The 17,023-nt window shown below is 41.1% G+C and overlaps 1 protein-coding gene across 5 annotated transcripts; it reads left to right on the top strand.

Annotated features, from left to right (window-relative positions):
* The first annotated feature begins 4,142 nt into the window (after window positions 1–4,142).
* DNAJC5G (DnaJ heat shock protein family (Hsp40) member C5 gamma) lies at window positions 4,143–16,538 on the top strand. 5 transcript variants are annotated; one of them, XR_014024614.1, is made up of 8 exons: window positions 4,144–4,391; window positions 4,706–4,786; window positions 8,783–8,901; window positions 10,128–10,341; window positions 10,482–10,635; window positions 12,398–12,481; window positions 13,384–13,776; window positions 16,295–16,538. XR_014024614.1 is itself a non-coding variant. In XM_081313822.1 (7 exons), exons 3-6 carry the CDS (start codon window positions 8,789–8,791, stop codon window positions 12,475–12,477), a joined length of 561 nt encoding a protein of 186 aa, XP_081169948.1. In that variant the 5' UTR covers window positions 4,144–4,391; window positions 4,706–4,786; window positions 8,783–8,788; the 3' UTR covers window positions 12,478–12,481; window positions 13,384–14,193. The 5 variants fall into 5 exon arrangements, 4 of the variants coding, with proteins under 4 accessions (XP_081169951.1, XP_081169948.1, XP_081169949.1 ...); XM_081313822.1 differs by lacking the exon at window positions 16,295–16,538 and having other exon boundaries at window positions 13,384–14,193; XM_081313825.1 differs by lacking the exons at window positions 4,706–4,786; window positions 16,295–16,538 and having other exon boundaries at window positions 4,143–4,391; window positions 13,384–14,193.
* The last annotated feature ends 485 nt before the right edge of the window (window positions 16,539–17,023 follow it).

Raw genomic sequence — 17,023 nt, 5'->3', positions numbered from 1 at the left:
TGGTAACATTGCTGCCAGTTTGGTAAACTGAGGAGAGGAGGATAAGCACGTGGCTACTAAATTGGAATTGGCAGGATCTGTTGTTCAGTAGGAGCAAAACCATTGCAAAAGAATGTCCCCAGTCCCTACCCTCTTGGTCCAGAAGGAAGTCATTGTATGAAGTGCCATTGAATTGTGCCAGGAAGGCAACACCCTCTTCAAGTCCAGACGGGTAATTCATTGGAACAACAAATATTTTCAATTCCATATCCAAATCAGGAAAAGATCAAGACCAGGGGTGTCAAACTGCCGGCCCGCAGGCCGGAGCGTCACAGAGAAACCGCTCCGATCCCATTTTCGGCAATGGGAAAAAGTTCCGATACGTCGCGCGACATCATGTGACGTCGCGAGTTTGACATGCCTGATCAAGACAGTCCAGGATTATTTACAGATGCAATTTCTATGACTTCAAAAAAGAGACTTTCAAAGCAAAAGGGGGTGTCTTCAAAAGGGGGTGAGGGATTCACCACTGTTGTTCTCAAGACAAGTAATTTCTCTGAGGTATTTAAGGTAAAAAAAAGGTAAAGGTTTCCCTTGTCCAGTTGTGTCTGACTCTAGAGGGCAGTCCTCATCTCCATTTCCTAGCTGAGGGAGTCAGCATTGTCGAAAGATGAATCCATGGTCATGTGGCTGGCATGACTATGCACCAAGGTACATGGAACGCTGTTACTTTCCCACTAAAGTACCTATTGGTTTACTTGCATTTGCTTCCTTTCAAACTAAGGTATTTACCACCTCTCAAATTCAGCAATACAAAGCTGCCTGAAAAAGCCAACAGAAGCACAGGTCCATCCCACAGTAGCAAAGCTGTTACTGCTAAGAATCTTGCCCATCTAAAGAAGCCAAAGTAATCCTACAAGATGTCCCAGTTGTGCCACTTGTTCCTGCCAAAACAAGTGGTTTTGACAGCAAATGGCATGCAAAAATGTCAAAGCATCTTGAAGAGAGATTGATCACCACCCATTCTTTTCTAGTAAGGCATGGGGTATCTTAATGTGGTCAGAGGGCATTCTACCAGAGCAGTAAATGGAGAAGTACTGGCATTTCACTGCTCTCGCCTATACCTATATGTATGTTTAATGAAATTCCAGTTTCTGCCAGCAATGTTCAGTGCATCACCTCCTGCAATATATCTCGGAGCTGCTCAGTAAAACGGGACCTTCCAGGATCTGCAGTTAGAAAGGCCACTTGGGGGCAAGTTGTATCCAACTTCCTCATAACCACATTATAGAGACTGACAAATCTCGTGATGGAGCTGCCCAAATTTTATGAGGTAATTCCCAGGTGTGTATTAAAAAAAAAGAGAGCCATAAGGTGACTAGAACAAATTATCCATCTTCTGTCCTTGTGAACTCAGTGATACTGATGAGACGGATACGACAAAAGTCAAACCTGATTCCTCTCTTTGCCCAATTCCATCAGATGCAAATTGACCCACCTTGCCCAAGCTAAAAGCCCCCTGCAATCCCAGCTAACCAAAGAATAGAAGCCTCTTCACCAACTCGCAGTCCAGTCCAGGAGTAACCCTTAACAAGGGAATTGCAAGGTAAAGAAATCCCAGCTGTTCATGACCTCAGCATTCCATCTCCTTCCCAATGGACTTCCCTGGGTGCGTTCCCCTCCCAAAAGGCCCGCTTTGTCTAATAGAACAGGGATTTTCAACCGGTGGTGGTACACGTACCACCACCACGTGGTAGGTGGTATGCAACTGCTAGCCAAGTGTAGCAGGGGAGGGGAATGAGCCTAAACGAGCCAAGCCTGAGGAAGAGGCAGCTGCATGACGGCTTGGCAGGAGCTGCAGGGCTCCAGCTGATTGGCTCTAGCTGATTGGCACTTCCAGAAGCAGCTGGGGGCTGGCGGTGAACTGAAGAAAAAGGTGAGAGAAGCCAGGCTATAAAAGAACGTGGTTTGGGTGGGAGAAGGGAAAAAAAGATAACAGAAAAAGTTTAATCCCTTTAAACAAATGTAATTAGTTTTATCCCCTTTAACTGAGTCTTATGGCTTTTAGAAAGTTTTCTTTGAAGGTAAACAGGCTTAGTTTAAAGCTAAAGCTTGGAGCCTTTCAGTCTAGAATTGGAACATTGTGACACGTGACACACCTGAAGCAGCTTAAAGAGAAAAAAACCGAGTTTGTGTTTATTTTCTTGCTTTGCACTTGAGGGATTGGGGGGGCGGTTTGCATTCTTACTACATTGTGATAGAGAGGAAGAAGGGAGAGAGGAAGAAGGGCCAACCAGATAGCTCAGGAGTTTACAAACTTAGCAACTTTAAGACCTGTGGACTTCAACTCCCAGAATTCCTCAACCAGCCATGAGGGCTGAGGAATTCTGGGATTTGAAGTCCACAAGTCTTAAAAGTGCCAAGTTTGAAGACCGCTGAACTAGCTGGTAGTGGCGCATATTAATAAACATGGATAAATTCATCATACATTTGTCAGTGCAAAGGGAAAGAGATTCAGCAAAGGAACATCCACCAAAGAAATTAAAACTGGTACTTTTTTTCTTTTTTTCTATAGTTTGTAATATTTTATTAGATTATAGAATAAAATGCAAACATACAAAAGCAAATAGTAGGACCCAGGGGGGAGGAAAAAGGGGGAAAAGTGAGGGGGAGAAGGGAAAGAGAACAGGCTTCCTCTGTTGCAGTAGAAGGATGCATTAACATTGAACCTCAACTTTTTACTTTTCCATAATATTAATAAACTAGCCATTTCTATAACAAATGAATCTAATCAGTAAAACCCAACCCCCCCTTTTTTTAAAATCAAGTTTTTGACACCTTGCTAAGCACTGGTAGTACTTGAATATTGTCATGTCCTGAAAGTGGTACAATCTGTGAAAAGATTGAAAAGCCCTATAATAGAAGACCTAACCCCATGGACAGGATAAGAATCTACCCAGTTTTCCAAACTGGCCAGGCAAGCAGATCTCAAGGATTTCCCTACCTTCTTTAAAAATCAAACATTTCCATTGATCAGAATCTTCCTCTTGTAAAGCTGCTTTCCAATGTTCCTTGCAATGAACATAAGTAGTTCTCAGTGTTGTGCTCCTTCAACAGACTGAATCCACAAAATAGTGAAGATGGTTTAACCTCATGCTTTGATACCAAGCAATATACTTACAATTATAGTTTATTGCAGATAATTGTTTCCTTTGGGTTGTGACTGATCTATTTTGCTTATAGGAGATCTCTAATATAAAGTAAAAATGTTGGTGCAGGCAATCCTCGACTTACGACTGCAATTGAACTCAACATTTCTGATGCTAAGTGAAAAAAATTGTTAAGTGAGTTTTGCCCCAATTTACAACCTTTTTTGCCATAGTAGTTAAGTGAATCACTGCAGTTAATTTAGTGATCCAGTTTTTAAGTAAATCTGGCTTCCTCACTGACTGCTTGTCAGGTCACAAAAGGGACTCACATGACTGGGACACTGCAGCCGACACAAACATGAACCAGTTGCCAAACATCTGGATTTTGATCACATGACCATGGGGATGCTGCAACAGTCGTGTGAAAAACGGTCATAAGTCATTTTCTGTGCCGTTGTATCTTCAAACAGTTACTAAATGAACTATTGTAAGAATATATTTGAAATTTGAGCGGGCCCCGAACAAGGAGTATATATCGGAGGTGGTGACCCTTTGAGAGCTGTATGCAACGAAATTTCATTTTGATGTATGCCGATTGGTGTACATTCAAAGTGACAGTAAAGTTATCATCATCATCTGCAGTATTACAGGCCCACAAAGTTATAATCTAGAGAAGCTGCTCTCTGGAGTAAATTGAAACTTCACCCCGTTTGGATTGCAATTTGTCAAATCCGAATAGTTTTGATTGTTCACATTATGCTAAACCAGGGTTTTAATCACGACTGAATAAACCACACTCGGTTGAATTCATACACCTCGGTCAGTCAAAATCATAGCTATCAAATCAAAGGCACCAAAAGCAGTCTCAGCTGTCTCTCTCTCTCTCTCTCCCTCTCCATTTCAGGAAGCAGGAAAGATCTCAAAAGACCTCAGATCAGGGGTCTTCAAACTTGGCCCTTTTATGACTTGTGGACTTCAACTCCCAGAATTCCTCAGCCAGCTTTGCTGGCTGAGGAATTCTGGGAGTTGAAGTCCACAAGTCATAAAAGGGCCAAGTTTGAAGACCCCTGACCTCAGATATTCGTGGACTGTGCAAGCTTCTTACCCAACTCTTCGGCGTGAACTCCAGCGGATTCCTCCCGCCGCGCAAACTCACAATTCGCCGTTCTCTAATCTACCGTAAACACTTCCGCGTTTGCGCAGTGAGCACCCTGTCGGCCGGTCGGCCGGTCACTTTCTGCGAGCGGAACAAACGAGCCAGCGGTAGGTGGGCTTGAGGGCCGGTCTGGGGGGTAAAAGCAGCGAGTGGCGGAGGGAGACGTGGCTTGAGTGTCCGGCGGCTTTGCGCTTTTGGCCTATCTGGATCTCCGTGAGAGAGGAGCTGTTTTTTTTTTTTCCCCTCTCTCCTTGTCCTCCGCGAGACGCGCGCCGTGCAGTTTAGGGAGTTGCAAACTCTGATTAAATCAGTAGGATTGACGGGCGGAAATAATAGGATTTTTCTGGACGTAAACTGTTAGGCCCGAGAGATTAGGCGAACGCTGTACGAAGGAGTGACGGCAGCGGTTTCTGTACTGTAGGTAAAAGGTAACTGGACTTTGAAAGGAGGCGACTGAAGAGGGAAGGAGAGGTGGATCCAGGGCGAAACCGAAGAAATCCAGGTTTGTAGAAGGATGGGGAATTATAGGGATAGCAAAAGTGGGGAATGTGTGTGTTATGCTATGTATGTATTTATTTGATTTCTCTAGCAAGAATTTGGCACTAAAAGAACGTATTTAACATGCCAGGGACTGTGAAAATTACATGGTGCCATGGCAAGGAAGAGAGCGACCTGTCAGAGCATAAAAACAGGAATCGGATATGAAAAGTTATTGAAGCTGCAAAAAAGGAAGTTTAAGATATCTGGGTGGCAGGAGTATAGAGTCTGGTAAATCAAGAAACAAATAGATAGAAAATTGATAGAAGATTGGCCGTTTCAGTGAACTTTTTTTTTAACCTTAGTCTCTAATGGAATTGCCATGGAACATAAGTCTGAAAAATTGTACCATAAATTATGCCTTGGAGCATACTTTAAATAGTTTTTGACATGGAGAATGAGCCAAGAAGCAGGTTGTCCAGGAGAAACAGGCACCAGAGACCTTCCATTGCTGTATAATTTATTTTGAGAACAACTGTTTTATAGCTCATCTATTTTCAACCTCTTATGAGTCAAGCCATTACCTATTTTGCTACCAAAATATTGGAGTATTCTATGGAGTCAGTGTAGCAAATAGGGAACTTTGCATATTTTTATCAATATAATGGATAAACCTTTCCAGGCTGTAATTACAGTTTAGAAGCTAATCATAGTTTAATTATAAAGGCTGCATAATAACTAATCAATTTGGGATATCCAGAACAAGCAGGTTAATCATGGAATGTCTGATTCCTTTGGGTAATGCAAGCAAGAAAGGAAATAAGGATTCAGCTGTTTTGGTGCATCTTCTTTTCTTACTAAACTAAGGAGGGCTGATAACAAAATGTTGGTTGTTTTGTTTTGTGTTATTTTGTCCCTTTAAGAAATTCAGCTATGATACATAATAATGTTGTTGTTGTTAGCTGCCAAGTCGTGTCCGACCCATCGCAACCCTATGGACAACGTTCCTCCAGGCCTTCCTGTCCTCTACCATCTTCTGGAGTCCATTTAAGCTCACGCCTACTGCTTCAGTGACTCCATCCAGCCACCTCATTCTCTGTCGTCCCCTTCTTCTATTGCCCTCAATCTTTCCCGGCATTAGGCTCTTCTCCACTGAGTCCTTCCTTCTCATTAGGTGGCCAATGAAGTTTCAACTTTAGGATCTGGCCTTCTAAAGAGCACTCAGGGTTGATTTCCTCTAGGACTGACCGGTATGATCGCCTTGCAGTCCAAGGGACTCGCAGGAGTCTTCTCCAGCACCATAGTTCAAAGGCCTCAATTCTTTGGCGCTCAGCCTTTTATATGGTCCAACTTTCACTGCCATACATTGCAAATACATAATAATAGTATTGGGTAAATTGGGCATTATTTAGATAATAGAAGATTGCGCTTATTTCTGTTCTTTGTAAACTTATACAGGGAATAATGGAAGAAAAAACCTTGTACAGAGGTGATTGTCAATTTTTGGATTAAAAAAATTGTGATTAATATTAAGAATGGGATGGTTTTGGAAAATGTGATATACAGAAACCCATGTAGTGAGCACTTGCTGTTATTTGTTTAGATGCTAGAAACTTGGAAGTTTGCAATTCAGACAATTCAAAAATCAGATTAGTTTATTTCCTGAATACACAGGGCTATCTCCAGGAGCAAATGCGAATTGTTTAGCAAAAGGCAGGAAATATTTTTGGATGTGGAATGCAAAAATAAGACTCTTGAATTGTTATTGAAGTTTAGCTTTTGAAAAATAACATTTCAAATGGTGAATGCGTATATATATATATAGGTGGCAATAAAGTTTACTGTAAATTGACTTTACTTCAGAATTAAAGAGGAGGAAGAGGAATGAGGAGGAAGAGGAAGAAAGTTCCATAAGCCTATGTGGGGATCTCATGCAGTAGGATGATGACGATGATTTCATCTTGACCTTATCTTGATAATGTCATATAAAGCCCTTGAAGTGACAGGGTTGATTGTATCTGTTCAGGACACACTAAAGCCCCCAAAACACTGCATGCCTACTAACATTGCTAGTTGTGTTTTTGTTTGTGGTGACAGGGAGCAATTTGAGTTGTGCTGTGTCTTTTCTTGTTGTGTTGTTAAGATAAAGTTAAGATAAAGGAGCCTTGGTGGAGTAGTGGGCTAATGCCTCCTTAAGTAACACCAGCTGCCTGCAATTAGTGCAGGTTCGCGTTCCACCAGGCTCAAGGTTGACTCAGCCTTCCATCCTTCCGAGGTAGGTAAAATGAGGACCCAGATTGTTGGGGGCAATTAAGCTGACTTTGTAATAATGCCGCTTGGTGTGTGTGTGAAAGCCCTAATAAGCAGGCATATACATAGAATGAAGGCTACTGCTAAGCTTGTAAGCCGCCCTGAGTCTTCGGAGAAGGGCGGGATATAAATGGAATTAAAATAAAATAAATAAATAAATAAAGTAAGCTCTTAAGGTTGAAAACACACACAGGATGGGCCTAAAAGTGTACTTTTCTTTCTCTGTTTTGAAACGGGAGCTGTTTTGGAAAATGAAATCAACTGGAAAGTTTGTAACCTGCAGATCTTGATTTTATCTTTCCACAAGCTTTTGGAACCGAGCATCAATATTTTATAAGGTTGGCTCTAACTTTGGTTTGAAGAAGAAAGAATACCGTTTTTTCCAGAGCCTTTCTGTTCAGCTACTGTAATTAGATGGATTTCTGGCTATGAATAAATGTGTTTGTGGCCCATAAATTAAAGGAAACAAGCAGCTTACAAATACTGATTAAGCAAGGCAACTAGCAAAATGTTTTGAAAGTTGCTAGACATATATACTGCAATTCTTGCTTAGGAAGTTAAATAATAGGATCTTACTTTTCTTAACTTCCATTCAACACACGCTCACTGTTTACTGTCCTAACTACTAGCAGTGTTCAATGTTGATGACTGCAGAAAACTCACCCAACCTCTGCCTGGTGCAGGACAGCCTCATTCCATTGGCATTTCAAATGAAATGACTCAGCCTTTGGGGGATTAATCTGACTAAGACATTCAGTCTTGCAAAGCCTGCTCAGGCTGTCTTAACTTTGCTGGCTGGTAGCATAACAGGAGGGCCTTACTGTGTACTAAGCAGGAGGCTGGGCTTAGAGAAAAATTCTGACTTAAAATAGGTAAAGCTGCAAGTACTTGGAGAAAAGCTGAGCCACTGCCCTGCAGTGTTAATAAATAATATTCATTTTGGCTCCAAATAATAACCATTGCCATAAATCAGATCAGCTGCTTCTGTTGACCCAGATGGCCATGTCATTATTTTCTGCATTGAGCCAGTTCATCTGAGGCAGAAGACCAAGGCTAGAACCAAAACTGAATCTTGCCTAGTTTTGTCATCTGATTCCATGAATAAACAGCCTCAAAGCACCAAGAAGAGCTGAAGCCTTATTTGAGGATTACACAGTGAGTTGAAGGTTTCTATACTTATAGCTGAATAAAATGGGACTCAAAATGCGTAAATTCTCTGGCTTAAGGCAAATTATTTACCAAAGAGGGAGGGGAAAACATGTCCTCCATCCTGTTGGCCCGCATTGCTTTATACAAGCAGCAGGGCAAAACCTGGCATGGTGGTGTCATTGCTTTATATTTTTCTTCACTTTCTGATGAATAAGGTATCTGTTTATTTGATCCCTCCCCCATTTTTTTCTCCTCATGCCAGGGCAGTTTACCAAGGACCACAGAATTAGGATCTGTTACATAAGGTTTCTTTTCTCATCCTTTTAGCAGACTAAGATATAATCCTCAAGCAAAGGACATGAGCAAGAGTTTTCCACAGCACAAGATGCGTTCCCTGAATACTATCCAGATTCTGCTTCCTTCACAGTGGGACGTGGAGCAGGGGTTATCTGCACCCCTGTGTAGCAACTGACATTCTGATCTATAAGCATTTACTCTCTTCTGCAATGACACCCCCTTTTTGGTGCTATAGCTCAGCCCTTTGTATTGCTGCTTAATTTAGAACAAGATGGCGGAAGGAGGCCGGCCACAGAGGAAGATGTCACGGGCTGGAGAGAGCTTATATCACATCCTGGGCTTGGAAAAGGGTGCTTCCCCAGAAGACATCAAGAAAGCATACAGGTTGGGTACCTATTCTGTCTTTCTCGGATTGGATTTTAAGTCAGCTTTCCCTATTTCCAAGATGTTTGACTTCACAGGAGTCCCCTTGCTTTGGTTCTTGTGATAGTTGGAGGCAACCAGAAACTTCATATAAAACAATAAGCAGATTGTCACAAACAGAGATACAGAATGCTTTGCCTCCTCCTGTACCCTAGAAAGAAGCCAGGCAGGGGAACTTTGATCATCTAACATCAGAGGTCTCTGATAACCCCTTAGCAGGCTAGCGCTGCTAAAATTTGTGGGTATATTTACAGAATTGACTAGCATACCTTTGGTTAAGGTGTTAAATAGAAATCAAGTTTCTGGGATTCAGAAAATGCATTTTCTGCTATTCTGTTCATTAAGGATTACACTTTTGGAACATGTTACATTATTCTACAGGCTGGGCTTATGCAGAGTAGTCTTTCATTTAGTAGTCCTGGGGTATCAACTGTATGACGATGCAAAATACAGCACCGCTGGCAATTATCTGTATCCCTAGAATGGCACATGTTATACCTTTGCTCTCCAAGCTACGTTGGTTGCCAGTTTACTTCCGAGTCCAATTCAAGGTGCTGATTTTAACCTTTAAATCACTTCATGGCATAGGGGTGAAATATCTGAGGGACTGCCTCTCCCTGATCACCTCTGCCTATTCCATCAGATTTGAAGAGAAGGCATGCCACGGGTCCTGTCTGTTAGAGAACTTTCTCTGCCACGGCACCCACGTTATGGAATCTTTCTCCTCCCCCCCCCCCCCATCCCTCTTAAGAATTGCACCAAAAACCACACTGGCAACCGATGCAGCTCATAGAACGTGGACGTTGGATGCACAGAATAACTTGTGCTGCTGCATTCTGCACCACTTGAAGCTTCCAAATGCTGTTCAAGAGCAGCCCCATGTTGAGGACATTGCAGTGGTCCAGACGGGAGATCAAGTTGCTAAAACCGAGAGACCCTGTCTAGTGATGGTATTTGAGAACTCTGCTTTTGCCCATGATGCTTTTTTTTCTAAGCCATTTGTCTAGAGCCTCTTTCTGTGACTGGTCTTACCAGGAGACAGAAGGAGAGACTGAGCCTAGTCAATAGCTCTTACTATAGAAGGAGCTGTTGACTTCCCTGAGCTTTGAGGGCTCATAATCTGTTAACCCTTTGGAGGATGTTTGCTAATGTGACTTAAATATGTAAACCCACATGTTTCTCCCCAGGAAACTGGCTTTGAAATATCACCCAGATAAGAATCCTGATAATCCAGAAGCAGCAGACAAGTTCAAGGAGATCAATAATGCCAATGTAATTCTCAGTGATGAGAACAAGAGGCCTCTCTATGATGAATACGGCTCCATGGGACTCTATGTGTCTGAACAGTTTGGGGAAGAAAGTGTGAAGTATTACTTCCTCATGTCCAAGTGTTGGTTCAAGGTAGGTGGGCTCATGGAAGAGGAACAGATAGGTGGTTTTTTTTCTTTTCTCCAGAAGCCAGCTATTGCTGTGACAATGAGTGTTTGATATTGACTGTTCTTAAGAGGAAACTAATTTTATCATTTGTACTCTTTCTCCAGACATTACTAGCGTTTTGTGGCATCTTTACATGTTGCTGCTGCTGCTGCTGCTGCTGCTTCTGCTGTGGGAAATGCCGCCCACCTGAAGACGATGAGTCCTACAAGTATGTCAATCCTGAAGACCTGGAGGCCCAGATCCGTGCAGAAGATAATGGTGAGATTGTTATGGCAAATACTGGGATAAGGATGGAGTTCAGTTTCGTGCACTTGCTGACCCCCCCAGAGCCAAGGGAAATGTTAGTGGAGTTTTTGGCATATGCACCTCTTTCTAGGATATGTCAGATGCACCCTGTATTTCTCCTCACATGCACAGAACATGTTCACATGAGTTCTGCCCTTTTGTTCCCTCATTTCCTGCCTTCCAGAGACCTCTTGCAAGTACTAACTTCTTGCTAGCTTCTGATCAGCAGGAGATCAAGTAATTAGCTGACTGCTTATTAACAACACATTATTTAGCTTCTTCAATTAATAACAGGAAAAAATTAATAATTTTCTGGTGGTTTTTCTGTGGTTTTCTGATAGGAAAAATGGAAACTATTCCACACAGACTATGTTTCTTATGATTGAAAGTGGCATACAATGCTGATCTAAACTTGGTCAGCACTATTTTCCAGTGATTTGAACAGGAAACATACAAAAAAAAAATCTGCATTAAGACAGAGGTGTAACAAATGCAGTGTAAACCCTCACGGTTTGCTCATACTTTTTACATTTCCTCAGAATATGTTGATATTATTTTTTACTTAAAGAAATCCTGGGGGCTTCCTGGGGGGATAAATCTGTACAACAATACAACAATCTGGCTACTGACATTGTGGGTTTGCCATCCCCGAAGATATTTAAAAAAAGGCTGGATAGTCATCTCTCAAAGATAGTTTAATTGGTTTTCCTACATATAGCACAGGGTTGGACTAGATCAGATATGTCAAACTTGCAACGTCACGTGACATCGCGCAACGTATCAGAACTTTTTCCCCATTGCCGGCAATGGGGTAGGCGCGGTTTCTTCGTGATGCGTCTGGCCCGCGGGCCGGCAGTTTGACACCCCTGCACTAGATGATCCATGTGACCTCTTTAAAATCCACAACTCTGTGATTCGATGATTTTGGAATTTGGGGAATTTAAGGGAGCTAAAAAAGCAGAAGAGTGCAGCATTTCACCCTTTAAGAAATGCAAAGAATTTAAGATCATGGCCTTACCTGCATCTGGTAATACCATGCTGTGCAAAGTTCCAGCATAGTCCTTGAGCCAATGGAATTTGCATACACTAACCTTAACATAAGCCTAATACAGTTTTTTAAAAAGAGAAGAGCCTGAGGGTCCTCACAAAAACGATAATAAAATCCCATGTGCGATTTGATTGCATCCATTGCTCTAGTCAACTTGAAATCGTGAATATGGACAACACTGAACCAAGTGCTCACTGTCTATGGTAGATGTGTGATGCCCTCTATAAGTGGGGCAAAATACCACCAGCAAATTGTGACTGCAATGCCAAAAAACAATCTATCCAACATAGTGACAGTGCCAAAATAAAGCCTATAATGGAGACTTTGCTGATTTCCTGGCTGTGACAAATGAAGCAGTTTTTTAAATCTGTAATCTAGGCATTTGTTTATATTTTATATTTCATATTTTTATCTCTTATGGTTTTTTTGTATCCCATGTACAGTAATGTGAATATTCCAGACAATAAATAATAACCAGCCTGAAAGCTAAGACCCTCAGCCCCTCCCCCCGACCTATTAAGTTTAGACCCTCTCCCCTCCCCCTGTAATGCAGCCAATCTCAGGTCTAGGGCATAGACAAATAATTACTGTTATGGAATGTTGAGAGTTGTGTTTTCCTCCTGTTCCTTTGCTTCAAATACATGAAACTGCTGCTAATGGACGTGATATACTGTGTGCCTTCCCTAGGTGGCGATGCTATCCGAATGCAGCCGACAGCAAATACAACATTGCATACTACAGATGAGAATCAGTCCCGCAAGCCATGACCTTGTAAGCAGGGCGAGATCTCTGGTGTGTGGTGGGAAAGTCATGGGGAAGCTACAGGAGACTTTTGACAGCTGGTGTCTAGATTCAGAAGGGTCCAAAAGAAGCTTTGTGCTACTGGAGCTTGTGGCCCTTTGCCTCACCATATCCTACTGTGTAGCAGTCCCTTGAGTGGAATCCCTTGGCTAGTTCTAAGATCTTTTTCAGCAAGGACGAGGTTTCTCCAGAATATCACTGGTCTATGGAAGGGCTGGTGGGTTAAAATCTGCTGTGGAATGGAATGCTGCTGCTTTCTGTACTAATACTACAATCTGAGGATACACACGCAGAAACTTACTGTTGTAATGACTGGGCTTGTTGAGTACACATTCAGGGAACAAATTCCTTGCCAAGCAAAGGGCATGTGGATAAATTGAGTTGGCTAGTTGTTGCCCAATTCACAAAGTGATAGTTACGTGCCTGAGATTTATCTGGATGATTGATGCAGATGACTGAATGTGGAGATGGGCGAAGTAGAAGATAAGGGAGCCACGGCCAAGAATACCTTCAGCAGATGCAGTCATTCTGCATTGGTAACGATATTGATACCTGCTCAGATGGAAATGCTACTCTAGATAAATCTCTAATGCTAAGGCCAGCCTGAACAAATGTCTTATTTTATGTATCCATAGTTGCTTTGGCTTCCTTTCAGTCTCATCTATTTTAGTGACTGGTCCACTGGTTAGCACTGGAAGAGACTATTCAGAAGAGAGAGAGAGATCCTTTTCTCCAGATCTTGAATGCTGTGCACAGATCAACAGTAGACATTTGCTAAGCCTAATACAAACATCTGTCCATTTCTAGTAGGCAAACTTGCTTTAAAGCTTCTTGCTCCTTTTCTAACCTCACTTTCCCTTTCCCTCCAACAGAGTTCACTTTCCAGTAGTCACAGCACAGTTCCTATTCCAGCCACCATTCCAGAGACACCCTGCCCAGGCCTGAATTACCAATCATTTGGACTCTGGACAAAGAGCTCCCTCTCCAGTTGTGATGCTGTGCAGTGACTTTGGTGAGGGTGCCTGAATGCCTGCCTCAGAGTCATAAATCTTCTCAGGGAACATGGCCACGGGCATACTCAGACCTTGCAAGGGGCTGGCTTGAAGGAAAGAGAGACACTTTAGCTCTGCCTTTTTGGACCCAAGGAGCAGCCCCTTCTCCTGCAGCAGAACGGTTCTTTGTTGAGCAGTGGAGGAAAAGAAAATGGATGAATATTGCCAGCCAGCAGTCTTTGTCCTCAGTCATTCTTTCTCCTTCCAATCTTGGTATTTATTTATTTTTTTAAGCCAGCCATACTGTGCCCTTGTCAGAGCCCAACTCATAATGGAGGAGGGGATATTGAGCTCCACGCCTCCCAGTGTCAGAGAGGCAAACTGCTCTGCTAGGGCTGTCCCCTGGTAACTGGGACTGCCCTTTCTGACCTATGCATTAGTGCCAAGCTGCATTTCAGGGTGTAGTGTGACATATGGTGGGATTTGGAGTGCCGCCTGGTAAGTTGGTATTGCTCATCATCTCCCATGATGAACTGCTGCTCCAGAGAGCTTTAGTTGCTGTGTAGCATCCTGCCTCTTGAGCTGCCCTGAATCCTTTTCTGCGGGGCAGTACTGGCCAAGAGCATTTTTCACACTGTGATAAAAATATGTTAGGATTTTATCAACACAATTAAATATTTCTGAAGGAAAGAGCTGTTTTTTGTTCGTGTTTCCTTAGGATGTATAATATTCCTTCCTGGGAATATTAGGATAGGTCTAATGTGCTTTGCCATGCAATCTCTGCTTGGCCTTTCAGAGGCATCCTAGTTTTCCCTATATGCTGAACCTTTTAGTAGAACAAGGCAAGAAATAAATTACTATTGTTTATATATTTGTGGGCTAGATTATGCTATTTAAGGATCAATATCTGGCCTTGCAACCATACCAACAATGAATATTTAACTTGCACATTAACTTGGATGGGTATGTGTGAAGTACGTCAGAGTTCTTATATGATCTATTCAACATTTTTATAAACAGGCCCTAGAAAGGAATAAATGTTGAGAGTACCTTGGAAAACAGAATCAATATTTAAAACCATGTTTAAATATTGATATTTAAATTATCAAGAGCGCTAAATCAAATCTACAAGAAATACATATAGATCAAAATGTATATAACTGGTGGGAATGGTCATAAGCTGTAAGATCAGGAAGTGATAAGATAGAAATTTGCTTTTTTGCTTTTTGATCTTTTGTCATTAGACAACACAGGTTGTGAGGGCCCTTTCTTGCACACATTGGGGTGGAATAAGGTGCCCACAACAGATAAATAATGGCAGCAGGAGCTACCATATGTGAGCCAGTAGCAGCATGTAAAGATTAAGGCTTCTAAGGAAAGGCTTAACTTCCAGTCTTCCGTATCTGACCTGGTTTGCTATAGACATCTTTTATACTTTAAATACTTCAAGTTTTTAAAGGACTGTCACATAGGCGATGGAGCTAATTTGTTGTTTCGTTGCCTGAGAGCAGTGTTTCTCAACCTTGGCACCTTTAAGATGCGTGAACTTCAGCTCCCAAAATTACACACTTTTTGAAACAGCCAAGTTGAGAAACCCTGCCCCAAAGAATGTATCTGAACGTTACAACTTCTTAATCATATGAACTTTTTGACAACAAAAACAGAAGCAGAGGCTGAATATTGTCAAGAGTAATATAAGAAATGGGTATCTGTATCAACTTTTGAAATTGTATGTTTTTATAATTACAAAAGTTTTCTATTCTAAAACTTAACATGCTTAACCTAGCCTTGTCTAAAAACTGCATAGTCTATTCAGTCTTAATAGTATTATATCGCTTAAGAATGATTACTTTGGTACTAATTTGGCTATATCTCCTCCCTGCTTTAGCAGAAAAGTAAGTATTAAGAAGTGACTATTCTCCACAGTTGGAAGAATAATAAATGGGTCAGGAAGAAGTAATCAAATACACATTTTTGCTTTGAGAATCAGGTTTAGGTCCAAGCTACTGTAAAGAACGTTTCCTTTTATATATAATTTTATTAAATATTTTTAGAGAATATAAAAAACTAACACAAAGTAATATAAAGAAAAAGAAATCAAAGAAAGGTGCAAGAAAGAAAAACAGAAAAATATAAAACAATAGCTTCCAATTTTCTTTACAACAGTAATAACTTTTTTCTATGGTTACAACATACCTCTCTTCTTTCTATATCCTGTTTAATCATCAAAACCATATATCATTTCCTTTTTTTCTATTTCATGCAAAAAGTCTGTAAGGGATTTCCAGTTAGCCATAAACCTAGATACTGTCTTTTCCTTAACCAAAGAAATGAATTTAGCCATCTCAGCAAGTTCCATCATTTTTACCAAATGTTCCTCCATTGGGGATAATGCTGAATCCTTCCATCTTTATGCATACAATAATCTTTATGCATATAAAAAGTTACATTACTTTTCCAACTCTTTGTCCATCAGTCCCAAAAGAAAAATTGCTGGTTTTCATTGTATATTAATCTGTTAAGATGATATTAATCAGTGTGTGTATTTTAATGCAAAATTTTCTAGCTTTTTCTTGCATATTCCAAGCATATCCCAGGCTCTGTCCATTGCACCAATATCCTGTGGTGTTTAATAGTGATCATTGGTGATTTTTCTTTGTCCTGGACATCAGTGATAAAATGTTCTGTTTCTGTTGTAAGCTAAAAGCCTTTTAGCTATTGCACTAAGTCCACATAAATCTTTTCTAAGAAGCCTTTCCAAGTATTCTAATCCCATGTAGCATTTCAATAGGATGAATTCAGTCAGTGGTGAGTGCTTTTCCTGCAGAAGCTACCAGATCCATCTTTTGGCGTTTCATAAGAAGCAGGGCTGGAGAACTGTGATCCATCTGAAGAGGCAAGAATGGATGGAAATGATCTGTGTCAAACTAAGGCAGTTAACAAATGTTTCTATAAGTATTAATGATTTTTTAAATATATATATATATATATGCGGAAAGAAGAACCTATTAAAAATAAATTTCTCCTATACTATACGTAATTTACTCAAATGTTTATTTCGTCCACCCATCAGGCTATGCAAGTGAAGTCAGCTTACATTTAAGCCAGTTAGTAATAAAAACATTGGGAAATCTCACTTGTAATATATAGCCTGAATTTCTACACAATTTTCCAATTGGTCTCCCCAGTAAAAAGTTTATTCAAATAAAGAGGCTTAAAACTATTGTGTAATTAGCAGAGAATACTTTCCTCCCAAACTACAAAGTATCCATTTTAATGAGTCAGAGCACACAATATTGATTTCTGTTTCTTTATCCCAAATAGCCCAAATATTTTTAATCAGCCTTCTCACTCCAACCCCAGTTGGGAACCATCCAGATCTGGATTTCAACTTCCAGGAATCCTATTTGGAAGGCTCCAGGATCTGCAAGACTGATTTAGATATTTATGTTGCTAAGACTGGTTGGTGTGATTCAAAGCGGTAGCTTTTTAAGTGTCCTTGGCTAATGGCTATAAATTG

The sequence above is a fragment of the Vipera berus genome (assembly GCF_964194415.1).
Source record: "Vipera berus genome assembly, chromosome: 1".
Taxonomy (NCBI): Eukaryota; Metazoa; Chordata; class Lepidosauria; order Squamata; family Viperidae; genus Vipera; species Vipera berus.
Note: the sequence above shows the minus strand (reverse complement) of the source record. Positions and strands in the feature narration are given on the sequence as shown.

What these genes read in the sequence shown, in the direction of transcription:
- DNAJC5G (XM_081313825.1), top strand. Translation starts at nt 8,789, where the DNA reads ATGGCGGAAGGAGGCCGGCCACAGAGGAAGATGTCACGGGCTGGAGAG. An exon ending in GACATCAAGAAAGCATACAG is followed by an intron (nt 8,902 to 10,127) that starts GTTGGGTACCTA and finishes GTTTCTCCCCAG; the next exon opens with GAAACTGGCTTTGAAATATC. An exon ending in GATCCGTGCAGAAGATAATG is followed by an intron (nt 10,636 to 12,397) that starts GTGAGATTGTTA and finishes TGCCTTCCCTAG; the next exon opens with GTGGCGATGCTATCCGAATG.